The 23673-nt window shown below is 40.3% G+C and overlaps 1 protein-coding gene and 2 pseudogenes across 1 annotated transcript in view; 1 reads left to right on the top strand and 2 right to left on the bottom strand.

The window, feature by feature from the left end:
* The window catches only part of ern1 (endoplasmic reticulum to nucleus signaling 1), a 94091-nt gene that overhangs the window by 13981 nt on the left and 56437 nt on the right, over positions 1 to 23673 (top strand). The window contains exon 2 of the mRNA XM_080209343.1: positions 19267 to 19384. Within this exon, the coding sequence (XP_080065469.1) occupies positions 19267 to 19384 (118 nt within the window). The remainder of the gene's footprint in view (positions 1 to 19266; positions 19385 to 23673) is intronic.
* LOC145356541 (large ribosomal subunit protein eL24 pseudogene) lies at positions 11726 to 12493 on the bottom strand (annotated as a pseudogene).
* On the bottom strand, positions 12651 to 12973 carry LOC145356442 (large ribosomal subunit protein eL33 pseudogene; annotated as a pseudogene).

The raw sequence follows: 23673 nt of genomic DNA, 5'->3' as shown, positions 1-23673 counted from the left end.
CCACCTCACACTTGCCAACATTAAATTCCATTTGCCATTTCCTGGCCCATTCGCCCAGCCTATCTAGATCCTTCTGCAGACTCTCCACACCCTCCGCACAATTTGCCGTTCCCCCAATCTTGGTGTCATCAGCAAATTTCGACACTCTACACTCGGTTCCCTCCTCCAGATCATCTATATAAATGGTAAAAAGCTGAGGTCCCAGCACCGACCCCTGGGGCACTCCACTAGTCACCATCCGCCAATCCGAATAGCACCCGTTGACCCCCACTCTCTGCCTCCTATTTGACAACCAATCTTCTATCCACGCTAACACCCTACCCCCAACTCCATGTCCCTCGACCTTCTGCAATAACCTCTTGTGAGGCACTTTGTCAAACGCTTTCTGAAAATCTAGAAAGACCACATCCACCGGCTCTCCTCTATCCACCGCCCTAGACACATCCTCATAGAAAAAATATCCTCACCAAAAATATTTATCCTCACCAAAAAAAATATCCTCACCAAAAATATTTATCCTCACCAAAAATATTAAGGGGCATGTAGCAAAGGCAGTAGGTACATGAAGTTATGTCACATGTTGGCCAAGATCTTATTGCAGCTATGTAAAACCTTGGTTAGGCCATTTTTGAAGGGAGATGTGCGGGGGAAGTTTTTCACACAGAGAATGATGGATGCCTGGAATGCGCTGTCAGAGGAGGTGGTGGAAACAGGGACATTAGCAACATTTTAAGAAGCATCTGGATGGGTGCATGAATAGGGAGGGAAAAGAGGGACTGAGTAAGGGCAGACGGTTTTTTTTTTAGTTTAGTTAGGGCACCATGATTGGCATGGGCTTGGAGGGCTGAAGGGCCTGTTCCTGTGCTGTACTTTGTTTGTTGAGTGGAACAGACTTAACGGGCTACAAGGCCTACTCCAGTCCTCATGTCCGATTTTCTCAACAGAAAGCAATTGATTGATTGTGATGTACTTTGGGATATCCTGAGAATGTGAAAGATGCAGTATCTCTAGTTTTCATTTTTAAATGAAGACATTATTTTGATTGCCTTTTTTCACCTTGCTGCTAGCTGCATTGAAAGGTCAGAACAACAATGGTTAAAGGAACCTGTTAGTGCTGGCAGGTGTGGAGACAGTATTATCTATGTTTCACCTATAAAAAATTACTGACACAATCTTGAATTTGGAACAAATGGTCTAATGTGGCTTTTATGTGAGATATTTGTAATGGGCCCTTTTCTTGTTGTTATCTTTCACCTTGTGTTTTTCTCCTTGAAAGCAAGTGACTTGGACAAAAATAGTGTATATTCCACAACCCAGATTAGAAAACTGGCACTCATTTACAGGGGTGTGATTCAAATGGACTTCCCTTAATACTGTAAAAAGGCTGTAGAGCTGTTGCAGGTTCTCTAATGAAACACAGATCTTTTTAGTAAATGGGGATCAAATACATTTTGCCATTTGAAATGATTCTAGCTGAAGATCCAGTAGCTATATTCAAATGCTGCAGCTGGACTGTGATAATTGAAACTGCATAGCAGAAACACTAATTGACTGAGGAGCTAATAAAAAGCATTGTATGACTAACACGGTGATTTTTTTTCCCCTTTAATGTAATAGCAAATTGATAATATAAATGAGTTATATACTGTTAGGGATCAGAATAGAAATTCCCAAGTTACATTATGAAGTTAGACTTGACCCCAACTATTTTTGATTTTGGCATTAGTGTGAGCATAAGATGTTCTGCTCCAGGTGGGATTTTATTGACCCTCTAGGAAGCTTTTGTCAAACAATACAGTCTAACTGTAGCAAAAGAATTAGCATACCTTTATTAGCATACCGAATGAGATACTTAAACAAGATAAGGTATAATTTTTAACTGCTCCTTATCTTCCCCAAAAACATAATATCCTCTTCAGCAAAACACACACGTTTACATGGCTTGCTGGTCTTCCAGTCTTTTAACACCTCTGGACAGATATAGAGAGAGAGATACCTATCTTCTGACTCTCAGACAGCAGCATCCAGAAAAAGACCTGTCTTCACAGCAGAGCTCCAGAGAGAGAGGGAGAAAACACCTTTGCATTTTGCAGACCTCTGGAGCAACGTACTTATTTTCTAGCAGGTCCCACATTTCAATTTCCAAAGAAAAGGAGAAAGAATGAACTGCTGCACCTTTCAAATTCAAACAGCAACTGCCTGCTTGTTCTTTCTGTATGCCTAGGTCTGTCCATTCACACAACACTGTTGTCAATCAGCTCTCATCTAAAATCCCAGGGCAAACTCTAAAAAAACACAGCTACGTTAACTCAGATTAAAATAAACACCCAATAACTAGGAGCAATTATTCTTCTACATGCTCAGCAAGTGGGCTGCCACTTGTAGACAAATCAACACTGTTTAAACAGAGTTGAACATAATAAGAACATAAGAAATAGGAGCAGGAGTAGGCCATCTAGCCCCTCGAGCCTGCCCCGCCATTCAATAAGATCATGGCTGATCTGAAGTGGCTCAGTTCCACTTTCCCGCTTTCTCCCTATAACCCCTAACCCCCTTGCCTACCAAAAAGCTATCTACCCGCGTCTTAAATATATTCAGCGAGGTAGCCTCCACCACTTCAATGGGCAGAGAATTCCAGAGATTCACTACCCTTTGAGTGAAGAAGTTCCTCCTCAACTCCATTCTAAACTGTCCCCCCCTTATCTTGAGGCTGTGCCCTCTAGTCCCGCTGTCCTTTCTGAGCGGGAAGAACCTCTCCACCTCTACCCTATCCATCCCCTTCATCATCTTATACGTCTCAATATGATCCCCCCTCATCCTTCTAAACTCCAACGAGTACAAGCCCAGTCTGTTCAGCCTCTCATCATAATTCAACCCCCTCAGCTCCGGTATCAGCCTAGTGAACCTCCTCTGCACTCCCTCCAAGGCCAAAATATCCTTGCGCAAGTGCGGCAACCAAAACTGCACACAGTACTCCAGCTGCGGCCTCACCAGTGCCCTGTACGGTTGCAGCAAGACCTCCCTACTTTTATATTCAATCCCCCTCGCTATGAAGGCCAGCATCCCATTTGCCTTCCTGATCACCTGCTGCACCTGTAGACTGGGTTTTTGCGACTCATGCACAAGGACCCCCTGGTCCCTGTGCACCGAAGCATGCTGCAGCTTTTCACCCTTTAAATAGTAGTCCCTCCTACTATTATTCCTGCCAAAGTGGATAACTTGACACTTGCCAACATTGTATTCATCTGCCAGGTCCTCGCCCACTTGCTCAGCCTATCTAGATCCCTCTGCAGACTTTCTATCTCCTTCATGCAAAACTTGACACAAATACACTTCTTAAAGGCACAGTTTCATCACAATACATGTCAACATGGATAAAGATGGATAGATTGGAGCTGCTTTGTTTATGTGGTTGTTACATTAGAAGATATAGAATCCTTCAAAATTTTAGTAAAACATGAATGAAATAGGCTTTCTGCCTGGATATGAGAGGTGAGGTGCAGGGAAAAATAAAGAGAAACAAATATTCTTTTAAAAAATAGTAACAAAAAACAAAGACCTGGAGTCCCATGTGGCTTGCTCGACGTCATGGAGGTAGAGGGAAAAGTAATTCTACCAAAAGTCACGGCGATGGTACAAGTCTGGTTTGCAGTACTTGGTGACAACCGCTCTGTTGGCCTATGTTTAAAATTGTAGTAGTTTGGGTTGTGAAAAATTAGCTTCTGACCTGTCTGTCTGATTTATGTTGGTAAGTCACCTGATTTGGAGTTTGTTCTTAAAAACAAAAACGAGGATCAGTAGTAGGCCATTTGGCCCTTTGAGACTGCTCTACTAGTTAATAAAATCATGGCTGATCTGTTAGCAACAACAAATCTGCATTCCGTCCACCCCTCGTAACCTGTCACCCACTTGCTTACCAAAAATCTATCTATTTATCTAATAGACCTTAAAAATAATCAAAGATTCTGCTTTTGCAACTTTTTCAGTAAGAGTATTCCGTAGACACTCAATCCTCTGAGAGAGAAAAAGAGCCTCATCTGGTGAGGAACCGTGGTTTGATTCCGGCATTGGGTGACTGTCTGGGTGGAGTTTGCATGTACTCTCTATGCCTGCATGAGTTTCCTCTGGTTGCCAAAATGTGCAAGTTAGGTGGAATAGCCATGGTAAATGCACAAAGTTATGGAGGGCCTGGTTGGAACGTTCAGTCGGAGGGTCAGTTCAGACTCGATGGGCTGGCTAACCTATTTTTCCACTGTAGGATTTCTATGGTTCTACCTCCATTTTAAAAGGCTGACTTTATTTTTAAACAGTGACCACTAATTCTAGATTTCCCAACAAGAAAAGACATCTTCTCCGTATCCACCCTGTCAGACCCCTCATGACCTTAAAAGTTTAAATTCCAGTCACCTTTCACTCTTTCAAACTCCAGTGGATACAAGCCAAGCCTGTCAACCTGTCCCCAGAAGACAACCCAGCCACTCCAGGTATTGGTCTGTAAACCTTGATACCAATACGTTTGCAGCATTCCTTAAATAAGGCAACCAATACTGTACACAGTACTCCGCATAGTCTCATCAGTGCTCTGCATCACTGAAGCATAACCACCTACTTTTGTATTCAATTACTCTCTCAATAAATGATTCTATTAGTTTTCCTAGTTACTTGCTGTACCTATGTACTAGCCTTTTGCAATTCATGCACTAAAATACTCAGACCATGTGAATCTCAGAACTCTACAATCTTTTACCATTTAGATAATGTGAACTATTGATACATCATAGGACCAACACATTTATTTACAGTATTATTATAATTTTATGCCCTTTTGTGGAACTACTTTAATGCACAACATTTGAATCATCTGCTTGTGGCTATTGCATTATTGATTAGTATTTGCTAAATTGAGTTTCTATCTAAAAATCCACTGTTTGGAAGTAGCTACAGGGTCTGTTTAGTGTAAGACAAAATGATTACAGTATCCCTTTTACTATGGTAGCTATTGTAAAGTCCTATTGTCCTGCAGTGGGGCTAATAACTGTGTTTTTTCACTGCTCACCCTTTAAATAAAGTTAAGCAAAACACTTAATAACCACTGTTTGTCAAAGTTAGTGACATATTATGTATTGTGCTTCCAGTGCTATAGATGGGGTGGTGCATGATGAGGGATTCTTTTGCTGAAGTAACTGTGCTGTACCATAGTGTTCTACATATGTCTTTGTGCATGGCCTTGTATTACAATTCTTGTCACATATACATGTTGACACGACTGTTCTCTACTTTCACATAACCTGTAAATTACATTCATAAAAATTGCCCTTCATTTTATTCACATGAGTTGAAAAGAATAACAAATGTTGTTCAGGAAAATTGGATGAGATCCTTTATTGAAGCTCTGCTGCAATCCTTTATTGAAGCTCTGGCCTGCATATCTGCAATTCTTGTATAATAATTTGCTAAACTATTGGACTTGATTTATTGTTATCAAGTATTAGTATACTGTGAAAAGTATTGTTTCTTGCGCACGATACAGACAAAGCATAGAGAAGGAAAGGAGAGAGTGGAGAATGTAATGTTACAGTCATAGCTAGAGAAAGATCAGCTTAGTATAATGTAGGTCCATTCAAAAGTCTGATGGCAGCAGGGAAGAAGCTGTTTTGAATTGATTGGTATGGGATCCCAGAATTTTGCAGCTTTTTCCTGATGGAAGAAGGTGGAAGAGAGCGTGTCTAGGGTCCTTGATTATGCTGGCTGCTTTCCCTAGGCAGTGGGAAGTATCGACAGTGTCATCAATGGATGGGAGGCTGGTTTGAGTGATGGACTGGGCTTCATTCACAACCCTTTGAAGTTTCTTGTGCTGTTGTACAGAGTGGGAGCTATACCAAGTGTGATACAATCAGAAAGAATGCTTTCCATGGTGCATTTGTATACAAGTGACAACAAAAAAGAACAGACAAATATAATAGAATAGAAAGTTTCCACACTGAATCAACAATAGTACAGGTACAAAGATTCAATATGTCATGGCACAGCTTCCATATGGAACTAACATGGAATATGGATAGCTTTAGCATGTAATTACTATTGCAAAAGGGACACTGTAACATGCAGCTAGTGTTGGAAGAGCATTATGCCTCCAAATTTCCTCCTCCTGTATTGATATTCTTATTATGCTTTGAAAAGGCTATTAACATCAGATAAATACATGGGATTTGGGGAAAGCACTCAACTAGTTGGAGCTATACTTGCCATGAACTATGATAATGGTTGTTGGAGAGGCCATCAGGGCCCAACCATCTTCATCTTCAATTACCGTCCTCCATGATAAGGTCAAAAGAGGGAATGTTTGGAGGTGATTGTAGTCTTTAATTCCATTTATGACATCTCATAAAAGAACAGTCTGTTCATGCATGCAGTGAGAACTGGGCAACAATCAGGTTTGGGCTGATAAGTGGTAAGTAATATTCACTCCTTGCAAGTGCCGGACAATGACCATTACCATTAAGAGAGAAACTAATCACTGCTCCTTTAGTGGAATTACCATCACCGAATCTCCCACCATAAATATCCTGGGGTTACCATTAACCAGAAACTTAAATATTGCAGCTACAAAAGCAGGTCAGAAGTTGGGTATTCTATTGCAATTAATTCTGATTCCTTGAAGCCTTTTGATGATCTACAAGACATTAATGAAGAGTGTGATGGAATATTATCCACTTGCCTGGATGAGTGCAGCTTCAACATCATTCAAGAAGCTCAATACCATCTTGGACAAAAGGGCCAAAACAAATGCTGTTCAGGCAGATTGGATGCGATTCTTCATTGAAGCTCTCAAATAGTGACTGGTCTGCATATCTGCAATTCTTGTATAGTAAGTCAAAATTGCTAAACTATTGGCAGACCACATTAAATATTGGCTGCCTCTGCCATTGACATACTACAGTGTGTATGGATCGCAGATATACTGCAGCAACTTAAGGCTTCTTTTATAGGGCCTACCAATCACATAAGCTTTACCGCCAAGAAGGACAAGCACAAAAGGTGCAAGGGAACACCACCACCTGCAAATTCCCCTCCAAGTTCAGCATTGTCTTGACTTGGAAATATATCACTCTGCCTTTATCATCACTGTGTCACTGTGGAGCTTGCTACCTAACAACACTCAAGTTTCTTCACATGGACTGCAGTGGTTCAAGAAGTTGGCTCACCATTATCTGCTCTTTGGAATGGCTCAATTGGCAGCATTCTTGTCTCTGAATTGCTTTGGATTCAAGTCTCATCCCAAGTCCTGAGCATAGAAACCAAGGCTGTTAACCTAGTGTGTATTTTTGGACGAGGTATTAAACCAAAGCCCATCCATCTGCTCGGGCTTAAAAAGATTCCGTGGCATTAATTTGAAGAAAAGCAGAGGAGTCTGCGTGGATTTCCACAGGGAATTCCGGTTTCCCCCCACATTCCAAAGGGTTGGTTGATTTGGTCATGCTAAATTGCCGTCAGTGTCCTTAGCTGTATAGGTTAGCAGAATTGGGTTCAAATCCCGCCATGGCAAGTGATGGAATTTGAATTAAGTAAAAATAAAATCTGAAATTAATAATCTATTGATGACCACGAAACCATTGTCGACTTTCGGAAAAATCCATCTGGTTCACCAATGTCCTTTAGAGAAGGAAATCTGCCGTCCTTGCTTGGTCTGGCCTACATGTGACTCCAGAGCCACAGCAATCCAGCACTTCTCAACTGCCCTTGGGCAACTAGGGATGGGCAATAAATGTTGACCAATCAGCGACACCTATGTCCCACAAATGAATTTTAAAAAATTAGCAGGATAAATATGTAGAACTATGGGGCTAGGGCCTGGGTGGGATGCTCCATCAGAGGGTTGTTGCAGACTTGATGGACTGAATGGACTTGTGCACTGCAGGGATTCTTTGATTGTCCTGGCCAATGTTTATCTGTTAATTAACTACACAATTAAACAACCTGGTTATTATCACATTGATTGTGAGAATTTCCTGTGCACAAATTGGTTGCTATGTTTCCTGTGTTAGAGCAGTGACTACACTTCAAAAGTACTCCACTGGCTGTGAAATGATTTGAGACACCTGGTGATTGTGAATACGCTACGTTAACGAGTCTTTCTTGAGGACCATGGGGGATGGCATTAACTGTTGACTGTGTCAGTGATAAACACATTCTGGAATGAATAAAGAGTACTTTTTACTTTTGGTTAAAATATAATTTGTTTTTTCTAGACTGTGATGTCAAACTTGTGGATCCCATCAATAGGACACAAGTTCAACAAAGTGGCCTTTTAGTAAATAGGAACAGAAAACAATTCAAGCCACGAAATGGCAGAAAGCAGATGAGTGTGGGGATGTGGGAAGTCAGTGGCAAATCGTCTGCTCCTACTCATCAGATCTAGAGGTAGTTCAGGGAGAACGTAGTGACTAGACACTAGGGCTGGGCCTAAAGAGTACCAGGAAAAGTAGCTGCAACCAGATTAATAATCGCTTTGCAATTGAGAATGGCGAGAGAAAGCAGTTTGGTTTATCTGATAAAAATTTGTTTCTGTGGGCAAAGGTTAGGTTGGTGGAGCCGCTTCCACTAAAAATTTATGAATCAGTGGAATGTGTGCCGCTCCTTGCCATCAGTATCACATCCAAACATCATTGTTATTGGCAGCTTTCTTGTCTTGAGATAGTGGTTTGAGCCTTGGTGGTCAACTCTGTTAAACATTGTCTGGCACTGGCATGGCATCAACTCCAAGCATTGCGATAATTTACTGCAAGCAGGCATACTATTGGTGGAACCTTGCATGCAAACTGCTTGCTGCATTTGCCTACAAACCAAAACTGACTGTATATGAAATGAATTATCTTAAGTTATCTTGCTTCATCTTATCAATCTTTATTTATTTCTTCATGTCACAAGTAGGCTTGCATTAACGCTGCAATGAAGTTACTGTGAAAATCCCCTAGTCACCACACTCCAACGCCTGTTCGGGTACACTGAGGGAGAATTTAACATGGCCAATGCCCCGAACCAGCACATGTGGGAAGAAACTGGAACACTTGGAGGAAACCCAAGTAAATTCGGGGAGAACGTGTAGGGAATCAAATCTGGGTTCCTGGAGCTGTGAGGCAGCAGTGCTAACCACTGTGCCACTACCATCCTGATCTGAAAGGAGCTGTATAAAACTGAAACTTGTTTTTTGTTTCAAATTATACTTTTTTTTTTGCATAATAGCAATGCAGATCGCTCTTTATAAGTAGAAGCATAGAGTACAAAAAGAAGGATGTTCTGATGAAGTTTTATAAAGGAAGAATAGAGTCAGTGTTTTGACTCAGGATGATCCTTCATCAGAGCTGAGCATTTGAGCTCTGATGAAGGGTCATCCTGACTCAAAATGTTGGCTCTGTGCCCTCTGTACAGATGCTGTCAGACCTATTGAGTTTCTCCAGCATTTTCTGTTTTTGTTTCGGATTCCAGCATTTGTAGAATTTTGACTTTTAACTTTTATAAAGCACTGGTTAAGTCTCAATTGGAACAATTCAGGGTATGACACTTTAGGAAGATGCAGAGGCATGAGAGTGCATGCAGAAAAGATTCATGAGAATGATAGGACAGAGAAGATGGACTTCAGTTACATGGATAGATAGATAACTTCCAAAACAATAGAGTGAAATAAACTAACTAGCAAAAAAGATTTGCTGCTAACTTACTTTAAATTGAATTTCTCACTTCATGGGTAAGAATATACATGTATTGTTCATTGGGTGATGTTGGGGAGATAACTTCTAAAGCATTTGTGACACCTGTGATCCATCAGAAAGACCTGGACAGGTTGGGTGAGTAGGCAAATCAGTGGCAGATGCAGCATAATTTGGATAGATGTGAAGTTATTCACTTTGGAAGCTAAAGCAAGAAGGCAGATTATTACCTGAATGGCTGTGAAGTGGGAGAGGGGCATGTGCAGCGGGACCTGGGTGTCTTTGTGCACCAGTCACTGAAGGTAAGCATGCAGGTGCAGCAGGTGGTAAAGAAAGCAAATGGTATGTTAGCCTTCATTGCAAGAGGTTTTGAGTACAGGAGCTGTTGTTGCAATTATACAAGGCCTTGGTGAGGTCACAGAGTATTGTGTGCAGTTTTGGTCTCCTTTTCTGAGGAAGGATGTCCTTGCTCTTGAGAAGATGCAGCAAAGGTTTACCAGGCTGATTCCGGGGATGGCGGGACTGATGTCTGAGGAAAGATTGATTAGGTTAAGATTGTTTTTGCTGGAGTTCAAACGAATGAGGGGGGATCTCATAGAGACTTAGAAAATTCTAAGGACTAGACAGGGTAGATGCAGGGAGGATATTCCCAATGTGGGGAAGTCCAGAACCAGGGGTCACAGTCTGATGATTCAGGGTAGACCATTTAGGACAGAGAAGAGCCTGTGGAATTCATTATTGTAGGAAGTAGTTGATGCCAAAACATAGAATGTATTCAAGAGGTGGCTGGATATAGCACTTGGTGCAGATGGGATCAGAGGTTATACTAGGCTGATACCGGAGTTGAGGGGGTTGAGCTATGAGGAGAGGCTGAATAAACTAGGCTTGTACTCGTTGGAGTTAGAAGAATGAGGGGAGATCTCATTGAGACGTATAAGATGATGAATGGGATGGATAGGATAGAGGTGGAGAGACTCTTCCCGCTCAGAAAGGACAGTAGGACTAGGGGGCACAGCCTCAAGATAAAGGGGGGGGGGGGGGCGGTTTAGAACGGAGTTGAGGAGGAACTTCTTCACTCAAAGGGTGGTGAATCTCTGGAATTCTCTGCCCGTTGAGGTGGTGGAGGCTGCCTCGCTAAATACTTTTAAGACGCGGGTTGATGGGTTTTTGATAAGCAAGGGGATTAAGGGTTATGGGGAGAGGGTGGGAATGTGGAACTGAGCCACGACAGATCAGCCATGATCTTATTGAATGGCGGGGCAGGCTCGAAGGGCTAGATGGCCTACTCCTGCTCCTATTTCTTATGTTCTTATGGGGAAAAACCAGGATTAGGCTATTGAGTGGGACGATCAGTCATGATTGTAATAAATAACGGGGTAAGCTCAAAGGACCAAATGGCCTCCTCCTGCTCCTATCTTCTATGTTTCTGTTATTTTGAGAGTAGTTTTATTTATTGTGCTTGGTGCCTCTGACCAGGTTACAAAACGGAAATAGCACAGAAATCTCTTCCCTGTGAGCACAGAACAATGGTCAACTAACATTTGCTGAGAGGAGCAGATCACTTGTGGCATTTCAGCACCAATTTCATTTTAATTTTCCTAATAATTGTGTGAATACCTGCTTACTGCACTATACCAAAAGCTTACTATTGAGTGAAGAAGTTCTTCGTAATATCTGTTTTTAATTTTAATTGTTGCTAAATTAAATGATATTTTTCCTTGTAACTCCTTTTGCACTTTTTCCAATGCCTCTGTGTCTTTTTACACTTAGGAAGCCAGAACTCTGCACAGTACTCTTAGGGAAGCCTGACCATTATACGCAAGATACATAGCGCTTTACTTTTTATCTGAGTGATAGTTTTTATCTGCCCAGGTACACAGCTGATTCTAATTCTTCTGTAGCTTTTTGCTTAGTGTTTGATTTTCTGAATGACAAAATGCAATAACAGTGATATACAAAAAGACATTTGTTTAAAAAAAATTCAGTGATTTTTATTTTGTATCAACAGTTAACAATGTTTAGCGTTTTCCACCAACACGAGGAGCCTGAGACTTCATTGGCTTGGCAAACTTCTGTTTGAGTGCTGCTTTCTGAGTAGCCTTAGCTGTAGCTGCACTGACTTCCTTTGTTTCAGCTTCGGCCTTAGCCTCCTTGGCAGCCCTGATTGCTTGTTCACGTTGAGCCTTGCACAGCTCAGGTTTTTGATTCCTCTTAGTTATAATCTCAGCAAGGGAGGCACCAATAATAGCTCGTTGGAACTTCACTGCGCGACGGGAGCGCTTTTTCTGAATCTCTTCAGACTGCCCTTTCTCGTGCATGTGCCTGTACAAGACAGTCCAGTTGATTTGTCGAGGGTTTCTCTTGGAGAGGAAGGCTGACTCGCATTTTGAATTCAGAAACTGGAAAACCTTCTCACCAATTCTGGCAGAGCGCTTCCTGTGACCTGGGTAGATTTTATACCCACTGAAACTGCACAGTTTGACCTTCTTCTCAATGGTGCAGGCAGAATGAGGAAAGACTAGCGATATAGGAATCTTTTGTTTACTTTACTGTTGATGGCTTCCTTTCTCTTCAAATAAATATATTGTGCAATGAGCTGAGACTTTAGGATCCAAATAAGCTAGCTAATCTTTAACTTGATTATGGTTAAATTGATGCCAAGTTCCACAACACAGTAAACAAATATGGATCAGTGTAGTGGTGGACAGTTCTCTTCTTAACAAGTTCTGTGTTTAGTTCTTGTGTGTGCATGTAATGAAAGTGATGCTGTAAGCTTCTAAATCCATATGTTGCTAATTATTTCTTCAGCAAGGTACCTTCAGAAATTTCAAACAAATAGTTCCTCTCCTTCGTTTTCAACAGTTTCTCTACATTACGTTATAACATCACTTTCTTTTTTTAGATCATTTTACTATTTATTATCAATTTATGTATATCTGTGCTTTAAATCCTTGATGTATACAACACACGAATCCTGTGCCCAATAACCTTAGCAGACAGGTTACTGCTGAACTTGGCATGCACCATGCCACTGTTTCCATGAGCACAGGTCACTTTATCCAAATGACACGAGTCTTTTGGTTTATCTCCAGGAGTGACAGTATTGCTCTTTGCTTTGTAGACGTAAACTCATCTCTTGCCCAGGTAAAATTCTGTTTCATTGTGGCATTAAACACCCTCAGTCATGAGGAGAGCAGTGTGCTCTCTTTGGTTTTGAAGGCCTCGTTTATAGCCAGTAAACACACTTTGCACCATAATCTGGGCATTGCGAGTGCGCTTGGGGCAGCTGGATTGCCTGCCCTGACAACAGAATGGAGGAAGAGTCATCTTTTTCTTGGCAAGCATTCATTCTGTGTGCAAAAATTGAGATTCCTGGTGAGATATTAAGGGGTTAATATCTCATGCAACTAAGAGCTTATGCAAAAACCAGCTGTTCGGGTAAATGACAAGCTTAAGACATCTGTGATTAATGAACTTGCCCATTAACAGTTCTCTTTCTTTCAACATAACCATATTACGACCTTAGATATGGTTAACCTGACTAGAACAAAGGGTGTCTTGTGATCAGCTATATTGCAAGAGACCGCATATGACCATGAGGATTGTAAAACTACATAAAGGGGGGCTGTCCCATTATTGAGCGCGCCTTTGCTAACTGACTCCCAGCACCGAGTGGAAGTTGGGTAGCAAATGCTTGCCAACTTGCATATGTAAGAAGAATAAAGAACTTTCGAATTGGACAACAGTTGGTGTTTGCCTTTGTATCAAGGACGGAAGAGTCTCGTGAAAAATGAACTTAATACTGGAAGGCAATTATGTGACTTTTCTAGGGGCAGAATTCCTGTAATAGCTGCAGACAGAATTTCTATTAGTGATTCTGCTGCCATTGATCTGTCAATTAGAAGAGGTTAAAATATTGAACTTGCAATATTTATAGCAATCCTCTAGAGTCACTGTTTTTAATATGTGCAGACATACCTGTGTACTTTTGATTCTGTGTTGTACTTAGAGCACAGTGCAACAAATTTAATGGATTTGGATTGTGGGTGTGAAAAAAAAATTATAATAGAAATCAACTTTTCACCTGATTTTGAGACTTTTTAATTTGCATAAGTACTGTTTTATTTACATGCGAAACACTACTTTCATGTTTTGAAAAATACCAAAAATTAAAAAAATCTCAATTGTAATGGGGGCAATGTTAGATGGTAACCCAAAACAGGAAGAGCTCAGTCATCATGGTCAGTTGTTTGGTTTTGGATTTTAGTGTCTGTGTAAAGTTTGTGCAGCATTGCTCTTGTGGTTTTTCATCAGAACTCAGTTCTTTCAACGTATTCCTTATTTATTCTCTGCAAAATGAAGTCCAGTTATACAGAGAACAGCAGATATCAGAATGTTTCCTAGCATTGCTTGTTTATTATCTTTGTGCACTGGGTTGAATTTTGTGTTGAAGTTTTTCATCTTTGGCCCTTTCAGAACCTGTCATTCTGCTCGGAATGTGCAGTGACATCCTGCAGGGGGAATTGAAATTGGGACTGTTTGAGTAATTGACTACAGCTGAATACCAGGGCATAAATCACTACGTATAGGAATGAATTATGTAACATACATACAATACCCCGGTCCTGTCATATAATCAGCACAGGCAGCCCGAAACGTAACACTAGATTCTATCTAAAGACACCTTAACCTTGCTACTTAGAGAACATTGACAAATACAATGTTATAAATTATATGTATAAATTCTGCAAAATCATACATGCAACTGAAAACTGTTGACTTGAGAAGGTAAGTTGGATTATTTTATAATGTGGTTTCAATTCCCTGATTGAGAATCTGCATGTTACATGGTTAATTCAATCTTTTTATAAAAATGTTGATCTTATGGTTTGATGCAATCTTTGTACTGAAGCCCATGTATCATGTGACTATATCTTCATTCCTTTCTGCTGTACTGGGCCACTTCTGTACGTGTTGCTAAAAGTTTGGTGAACGAGAGGGAGGTTTTGAGGAGGGTCTTTAAATGCGAGAGAAGTGGAGAGGTTTAGGAAGTAAATTCTAGAATTTAGACTGCAAGCGTGGATGTCAGTGATGGAGTGAAGAGAGTCTGGGATGCGTAAGAGACGGAGTGAAAGAACAGAAAAGTTGTTGGAGGAGATTGCATGGATGGGAAGGGGTAAAGTCATTCAGGGCTTTGAACATAAAATGAGACATTTAATACAGAGGTATTGGTCAAGCAGAAGGCAATGCAGGTTGTCAAGCACAGGGATGATGAGCAAACAGGACTTGTTCCATGCTAGAATGCAGGCAGCAGAGTTTTCAATTCATTTTATTTTGTACAAAAAGGGAGGCCTCCTTTCATGAATTAATTGACCCATTTTTACACTTGGATTATTTTAGCTGTTTAAGCTACTGGTTCATTTAGCATTCAGCTTCTTATTTCTGCAGCACAAACGGTCCAGTTAACTGTTGGTGGCACAACACATTGCAAACAAAGCAAAAAAATTATACTTGTACAACCTAGTCACTATTAGTACCCTGTAGAAAACTGGAGCTTAAAATCCTTTTTGCCTGTTTGATACCTTTCAATTCATAACATTCAGTAATTTTTTTTATTAGATTCTTCTGCACCTACTGTGGGCGGCATGGTGCATAGTGGTTAGCACTGCTGCCTCAGCGCCAGGGACTTGTATTCAGTTCTGGCCTCGGGTCACTGTCTGTGTGGAGCTTGCACATTCTTTCCATGTCTGCATGGGTTTCTTCCAGGTGCCCCGGTTTCCACCCACAGTCCAAAGACATGAGAGTTAATTGGATTGGCCATGCCAAATTAACCCTAGTGTTAGGGGGATTAGGGTAAATATGTGGAGTAATGGAATAGGTTCAGGGTGGGATTGTGGTCGGTGCAGACTCAATGGCAGCAGTGCTAGCCACTATGTTACTGTGCTGCCCATGGTGTAGCTTGTTTTAAGTAATAAAATGTAATGAGCAGTGAGAGAAGGAGGTGAATGGCTTGGTTCAATGTGCTAATACTGCACCAAACATGAACACCAAAAGGGATTGTGAAGACTTCCTCTTTGAAATAAGTGAGAAAGGGAGCAGCTACTGAATGATTGCTTATCTTGAGATCCTACTGCACATTTCACTGAGCCATTGCTGATGATTCACAGTTATGGGGATCATCAATGTTTTAAAAATTTGTCTCCTCTGAATTTTAGGTTGCTTGGATAAAATATCCAACTGGATGTGTTGGATTTAAAAGATCCTTTAATTGGTTTAGTCTTAGAAATACTGAAGGAGTGAAGTATACATGTACATATGACATTTTCTTTCTGGGTTAACTGACTTCCTTGTTCAGTGGATTAGCCTCCTTATGTTTTTCCTACAAGGTTACTTGAGTGTACCAGTGGAGAGAGATTATGGTTACTGCTGTTTCCTGAAGTCTGCGCTGGATATGGAGTGGGAACATGACTTGTGTTTGCTTTTCTGGGACAACCACCTTCACCGGGCAGCTATTGACTCATTTCACAGACATTAATATAACAAATTAATTTTTTGCTTTTAAGAAGGAAAGGAAGAAAGAGTTGTAATTATATATTTGTGCATGAATCGCCCTTCATAACCACAAGATGTCCTAAAGCAGACAAGTACTTCTGAAGTATAGTGAGGGTTGTAGGAGAAGTGATGGCCAATTTGTGCACAGCAAGTTCCCAAAAACAGCAATGTGTAATTTCTTAGTGATGTTGGTTGGGGGATAAATGTTGACCAGGATAAATGAGCCTGATCTGAGTGTTTCTGGCACTATCTGTTTTTATTTTGGATTTCCAGCATCTGCAGTACTTTGTTCTGTTCTGTTTACAAATCTTTTAAAAATATTTCTCAGCTGGCTTGCAAAGTCTCTTAAGCCAAACAGTTTCTTCTGGTTGGTCTTGCTGTGTTGAGTAGGATGTACTTTCTCTGAGTCTCTATAATGGGACATTCTTCTGTGAGGTGGTGCACAATTTTCTCTCTCCTGCAGGCACAAAGGGGTGCTGGCATTAATGCCTTCCCTGTGGAGGTTGGCCAAGCAGGGGTTGTAGCTAATCCTGAACCTGTTTAGGATGGACTACTCTTTCCTGGAAGGTTGAAACCAGGCTGCTGTTGTGTTGAGTTTGAGATCAGATATTTGTCATGTCCAGTGATTCCCATTCATTTGTCCAGGTGGAATTTGCATTGAAGTCCTGTGTGGGAGAGTTTTTCCAGATTGGTCGTCTTGATCGGAGTTGTACCAGGGTGAGTTGAGTAGATCAGCATTAAGTGGCAGGTGGGGGCATAGCAAACCTTTTCTATCATTTTTGTGGGTGGATATTTGGGGGAGGGATGTTTGCTAGGACTAGAAGCCAAGGGAATGATGGTGAGCATAATGTTCCAATAATGATATGCATGGTAGTATTCAACTGGTTACCAACTGTGTGTGTATGTGTGCGCGCGCATGTGCGGGACTTGACCAGACAGGGACACAGTATTCTGTTATTGAGTATGGAAAGGCAGTTTAGAGGATGGTGGTAGCAACATCCCACGTTCAACCAGCTGGTTTGGCAATCAAGTTTCTTGGCTGCAGTTGTTTTTAGGTGTTACCAAAAAGTTAGTTTCATATGTTGAAATTGGATGCGCTCTAACTTATAGCCATTCATTGAATGTTGAGCTCTTTATTGCCTTTTGCATTGCTTTGTCTGGGGAAGCTAATGATCTTACCAGCAGAATAAATTCCAAAGGAAACTTCACGAGAAGTTTGGTCAAAGCCCCAAAGCCAAATTACTTGTAAAGAAAGACAAAGATTGTAGGTAGGATCAATCTACTTTTGTCTATTTGTATAAAATCTCATTATGTAACTCGGTTTGGAGTAAAAATATAGTTATGTTTAATAACCTATTCATTTCAAACTGGGCATGTGGGAAGTCTTTCCAGCATCATGTTGGGGAGATGGAGGGTGGATGGTGGTTGAAGAAACTTCCTTAGATGTAATACCTTTGTGCGAGATGGATACATTGAGATGAGTGATTTTCCTGACGTGTATCCTTTGTCAAGTGGTAGCAAACCTTTCCAGCTGCTCTTAGTTTCTGATGTCTGTGTTTAGCATTGCAGGGAGTGCAAATGTCGGCTGGGGAAATGCAATCAGTACCAAAGGACTGTGATCTGCTAATGAAGCTCATATCCTGATATAAAAGTGTTCAAGTATTGGATGAAGAGTTGTGCCCTCCAGAACCATTAGGATTTATCCTGTGCTAGTAGACCAGAGAGAACTTTGCATGATTGTTTGCTTTGATTGGAAGAGTTTCGTATTATGCATGAAGTGTAATTCACTATGAAGTAAGTGTGGTTCTATGATTAGTTTTCATTGAACAGACCCTTAAATTGAGCTCAGAGGATCACTGTTATGTATTTAACTTTATTACAGCCTGTTACTCCCAAGGGAAAATCTGATGAACTAAAGTAGTGTTAAGTGATCGGCTAATCTTAAACCTCTGTATTTGGGTAACCCAGTTTGTGAATGGGAACCAAAGGAGCACAAATAAACTCCGTTCAAGAGAATTCGTCTTTCTTAGCTTTGTCGTTCCTCCACATCACATCTAATGTTTCAAAATTTATTAGATGGATTTGTGACCTTCTCCCAGATTACTGCCAGTGCTGCCTGGGTGAACTATGAAGTTTTGTAATGACGGGTCTAAACATTTCCTGTGACCATGGAGCACATCCCAAAATTGAGCTCTTTTCTAAGGAAAAGTAATATGCGCACAAGCCACATACCCAGCTTGAACTGAAGTTTAGCTTTTATAATATTGCATTGTATGCAAAAATTATATCTTATGTGATTTTACTCCATTTATGGAAACAGATATCTTTGAAACAGTTGCCCCCTCTTCAAGCAGCTTTTAAAATGCTAAAGTAGATAGCAGCTATTTTGTTGGAGCATATAATTTCCAGATAGGAGACCAGTGGTTGGGTGGGGGGAATGCTCGCACACTTTCATTAATTCAGTGGCAAAATGGATGATCAGAATTTATCACTCACCTGATGAAGGAGCAGCACTCTGAAAGCTTGTGATATCAAATAAAGCTCAGAATTTAACCTGGTGTTGTGAGAATTCTTACTGTGCCCACATCAGTCCAAAGCCGGCATCTCCACATCAGAATTTATTAGTGATTTTTTAAAAAAAATTCTAATTAATGGGAAGCATTTGGCCTCTACCCAACGCTTCCTCGTAAATGGAAACTAAAATTAGGATTGAAGAATTATGCTTCCACACCTACGTCCTGTGCTTCAGTGCTACTTCTTGATTCTGCAATAATATTGTTCATCTTGTGTTACGTTTTGAGTGCTGGATATTCATGCTATTCCATGAGGAGGCAGGCAGAAGGGGGGAAGTATATTGCCCTGTTTCTTTGGTGGTTGAAATCTGACCTTTCTGGCAAAGAAATTGAATATGGAGTAATCTTTTCTAAAGTTTCAGACTGATATTAATGGTGAAGAATGAACTATCTTTCTTGGATGAAGTTTATATGTCAATATTTGTCTCCAACAGTGCTGTGGAAGTTCAAGCACGGTGCTGCCCGAAACACTACTCTTTATATCAACACTGGATGGAAGCTTACATGCTGTCAGCAAGCAAACGGGCTCAATTAAATGGACCTTGAAAGAAGGCAAGTAGCGTCTTTTGTATCTTGGAAATACAAGAATATATCATTTTACCTCTACTTATAGTGTTGTTTTAATTTTACATGTTTGACAAACACTCTTCCTAAGCATGAATCATCCACCATTGGTTGGGAGGAATGCTCAATGCTTTCATTGATTTGGTAGCAAAACAGATGGCCAGAATGTTTTGATAATTTTTAAAAGAATTCTCATTATGGGAAGCATTTGACCTCTGTTCAGCAGTTCCTCATAATTAGAAACTAAAATTAGGATTGAAGAATTATACTTCCACACCTACATCCTGTGCCTCAGTGCTACTTGATTCTGCAATAATATTGCTCATCTGGTATTGTATTTGAAATGCTGCTTGCTACAAAATCGCATTCTTCTTCACTATTTATTGCAGACTCTTGCGTTTGCAAGATTCTTTAGATTGTACTAGGAAGTATATGATGGAAAGGCTAACATGAGACAGGATAACTGATATTTTTTGATAATTTGAAAGCATCTTTGTTTAAAATGATTACAGAAGAATTTTCATTACTGTTAAGAGGACACTTGAATTGATTGTAAAGAATGTGTGTGTTGGAAAGCATTCTGAAGGAATTTCAAATTCTAAAGACTTTTTGACTTTGCCCGCGTACATTATGTGGCTTTAGAAGCAATTTCTTCAAGAGTCGGAGTCGACCACAAAAAGTTCAGTTTAGAATTAGTATTTGGTGTTTTTGAATTTGATTTTGAATTTCAATTTTGGAAGTCTCGTATTGATGGCACAATTTAGATGCATTTTTTTAATCACCCTCTTTCTCTCTCACAACCATACCATTTTCTGGTTGGAAGGCTGGGCCCCATTGCCACAATTCTGCTTTCTGACTGGCTGATCAAAGGTTATAGGAAAAAGCTTGGTCAACTATATTGCAGCAACATGAATTCCCATCAGTTAATTTCTCCACTTGATGCATTAAACATGGCAGCTTTTACATATTGGTTAAATATAGTAATCTGTGTGGATCATTGAACTTTTGTCCTAGTGATTCATGTTATTACCAGAGAGAGGACTGGATGTTCCAGTGGGTCAGATATTGGCTTTCTTCATGTCTGGAATTTTCAAAACCAGCACGAGCTGATAAATTCAAACTTCCTTCTCTGTGTTGCCTGTAAGAGTCATAAGAGTTACAACGTAGAAGGGGGCTCACTTTGCATATGTCTGTTGATTACTAGAGGAATCCAAAATTGTCCCAGTAGCCTCCCCTGTTCAATCCTATATATTCTTCCCCTTCCTGTGGGAAATACATTTGATCTGATTTGCATATTTCTAGTTCACATGCCCTCATTTACAGTACAGAAGGCGGCCATTGGCCTCTCAAGTGTTTGCCAGCTCTCTTGTGGAGCAATCCAATCAGCCCCAAACCCCTCTGCTTCTTTCCCATAGCACTGCAAGGTTATTTTCTTCAAGTACCCATCCAATTTCTTTTTGAAGTGACTGACTATCTCTGCTTCCTCCACCCTCATGGGCAGCAAGTTCCAGGTTATTACTACTTGCCAGCATCTGTTGCCCAAAATCTGTATCCCCTAGGCCTAGACTTTTATCATCAGCTAATGGGAACAGTTTTCCTTTGAGTATCTTATCCAAAGAGAACAACCCAAGCTTCTCCAGCCTAATCTTGTAGTTACTATTCCCCATCCCTGGAACCATACTGATAAATCTCCTATGCACTCTGTCAAGGACTCTCGCATCCATCCTAAAACCTGTGGTGATCAGAACTGGACATAATATTGTAGTTGCGGCTTAATCAGAGCTAAAGGAAAGGTTTGGTGTGACTTCCAAATTAGACTTCCAATTGTACTCGATTCCTCTATGTATGAAGCCCAAGATCCCATGTGCTTCGCTCACTGTGAGCTCAATGTTTCCTGCCATCTTCAAAAATCCATACAGTGCACACCCAGGTCTGCTTGTCTCTGTACGTTTGTTAGAGCTGTGTCAACAATTGCAATAAATTAGGTCATTGAGGAGCAGTCAGTAAATGTAGCTTTAGTTTGTTTCCGTTCCATTTTCTGGAACTATTGACCTTGAGTTTAAATTTGCCACATTTCACGAAGTCTTTGGTTGGATGATTGGCTTGTATTCCATTCCCATCTCCTTGTGCCTTTATTCTGTATTTAAAAATCTATTTTCTCTCCTGTCAAATCCATGGCATAAAAGGTAAACCAATGAAAATATGCAATGGAAAACTGTTTTACTTGAGAGTGTGTCACATATTTGCACATTTCAAAAAGTGTGAAATGTGATGCTACTGCAAAATGCTGAATTTAATTTCCTCTGGGAGGCTATCTAACAAAGATCTTTCAGCTTGTCAAAGTTGTGACTGGTTGTGGGTGTGTGATGGGGAAGTGATCTCTGAACAGAGAAGCAAAAGTTTGAATGTGGTTATGCACAACTTGTAATAGCAGAGTTTTGAATTTATGAGCTGCTGTTAGTTAAATTAGTTCATCAGCAACAGCAATTAAACATTGCTTAGGATCCCTACAGTGCAGAAGGAGCCATTCAGCTCATCGAGTCTGCACCAACAACAATGCCACCTAGGCCCTATCCTTCTAACCCCAACTATTTACCCTGCTAATCCCCCTAACCTACACAGCTTGGGACATTAAGGGGCAATTTAGCATGGCCAATTGACCTAACCTGCACATCTTTGGAGTGTGGGAGTAAACTGGAGTACCCAGTGGAAATCCACGCAGACAAGGGGAGAATGTGCAAACACAACGCAGTCACCTGTGTTGTGCGTGTGTATGTTTTATGTTCTGCACCAATTTACCTTTTTTGTGCTTCTGAAACGGGAGGGGAAGTTACTGTGAATAAAAATATATACTTTCTATTTGATTTTGTTTTTAGAATTGATTGGAAGCAAAAGGTGTAATTTTGAGAATTCACTACACTCTATCTGAATTGTGAATATTGAACTAATGCCTAAAGTGCAGGACAGCAAGTAGAGGTGGTTGCCCTATATTGGAATTCAGTTTAACTTAACACTGTAACTAGGAGACCTGTCAGTAATAACAATTGTTTCATAATCAGTTTCAAATACTGCAACTATCCCAGTCTACAGTATGTGTGTTTGTTGAGCAAGTTTTTTTTCATTAAGCAGGGTGTATGTTCTTTATGGAACTGGTTATTCTGGAAATTGACAATCTCAAACCTGTATCAAAAAACAAATCGAGGTTATCACCTGAATCTTCAACTGGTTTTCTCCACAGATCCACCATGTATTTGAAGCCACATTAACATACCAATTTAAACGCTGACTTTTTGTGCAACTTGTTATGATCCCTGAAGAGGCTGATAACTTTTAAAAAGAGAAATGAATTTCCCAGTGAACGACAAAATTGCACTAGAAGATGCCATGTTTTAAGACTTTTACTGTAACACGCAAGCTAAGATAAACTATGGAAAGGTACTTTCCCCATTATCACATTAACACAATCAAAAAGCCTGCGTCATGGCACACTCAGCTGCAATGTAACCTTGTAGATAAAGTTTCAAATATATCCAGGCTTTTCATCAAGATTTCATCTCTCTGCCGCATCAGGACAAGTCTTCCTTTTACAAGTCCCTTCACTTAATCTCCTGAGTATCATTGAATTGACTTCCAGCAACATTAGTACATGAACCATGCACTAAGACTGAAATGTGTAAAGGAATGCGTTGGATTCAGCTAATGTGGCATCCAGTAATTTTGATCAAATTTGTCCTTTTTGAACAGACCTAATTGAGAAATTTCTGTAAGGAAAGAAGGAAGTAATGGACAATACTTACTGTGTTGTCTTAGTTCATAAATGATTGAAATAGTCTGAATGTCATTTTCAGGAACTTATGCACAGACCTTTTTGTCTCCTTGGCTATTTCCTTGCCAACTTTTGTAGAATAAAGAGTCACTTTTTATTCTTTTTTTTAAAGAGTGCTTAACCTTCTTTTAAAGGCGGTGCTCATTTTGAATTGGCTGAGCATACAGCAAGGAAAATATGTAGACAAAAAAACAGCTGCAGGAATACATACAATTGGGGTTATCACATGCAAATCCTTGTAGGTGGCAGGACACATTGCTAACACTTATTTGCTTTATAAATAGAAACATTCAGTGAGGAAATTATACTAAAGCTTTATAAATTTGCTTGGGCCTCAAGATGGAGTATTGTGTTCAATTTTAAGTACCATCCTTCAGCCAAGATTTTTGAAGAATGTTTAGAGGAGGTTTTTTGATGTACTAGGAGCTGAGTGAAGAGACTAGAAGGTGAG

The sequence above is a fragment of the Carcharhinus amblyrhynchos genome, chromosome 21, assembly GCF_965287045.1.
Source record: "Carcharhinus amblyrhynchos chromosome 21, sCarAmb.v2.hapA, whole genome shotgun sequence".
NCBI classification, from domain to species: domain Eukaryota; kingdom Metazoa; phylum Chordata; class Chondrichthyes; order Carcharhiniformes; family Carcharhinidae; genus Carcharhinus; species Carcharhinus amblyrhynchos.
Note: the sequence above shows the minus strand (reverse complement) of the source record. Positions and strands in the feature narration are given on the sequence as shown.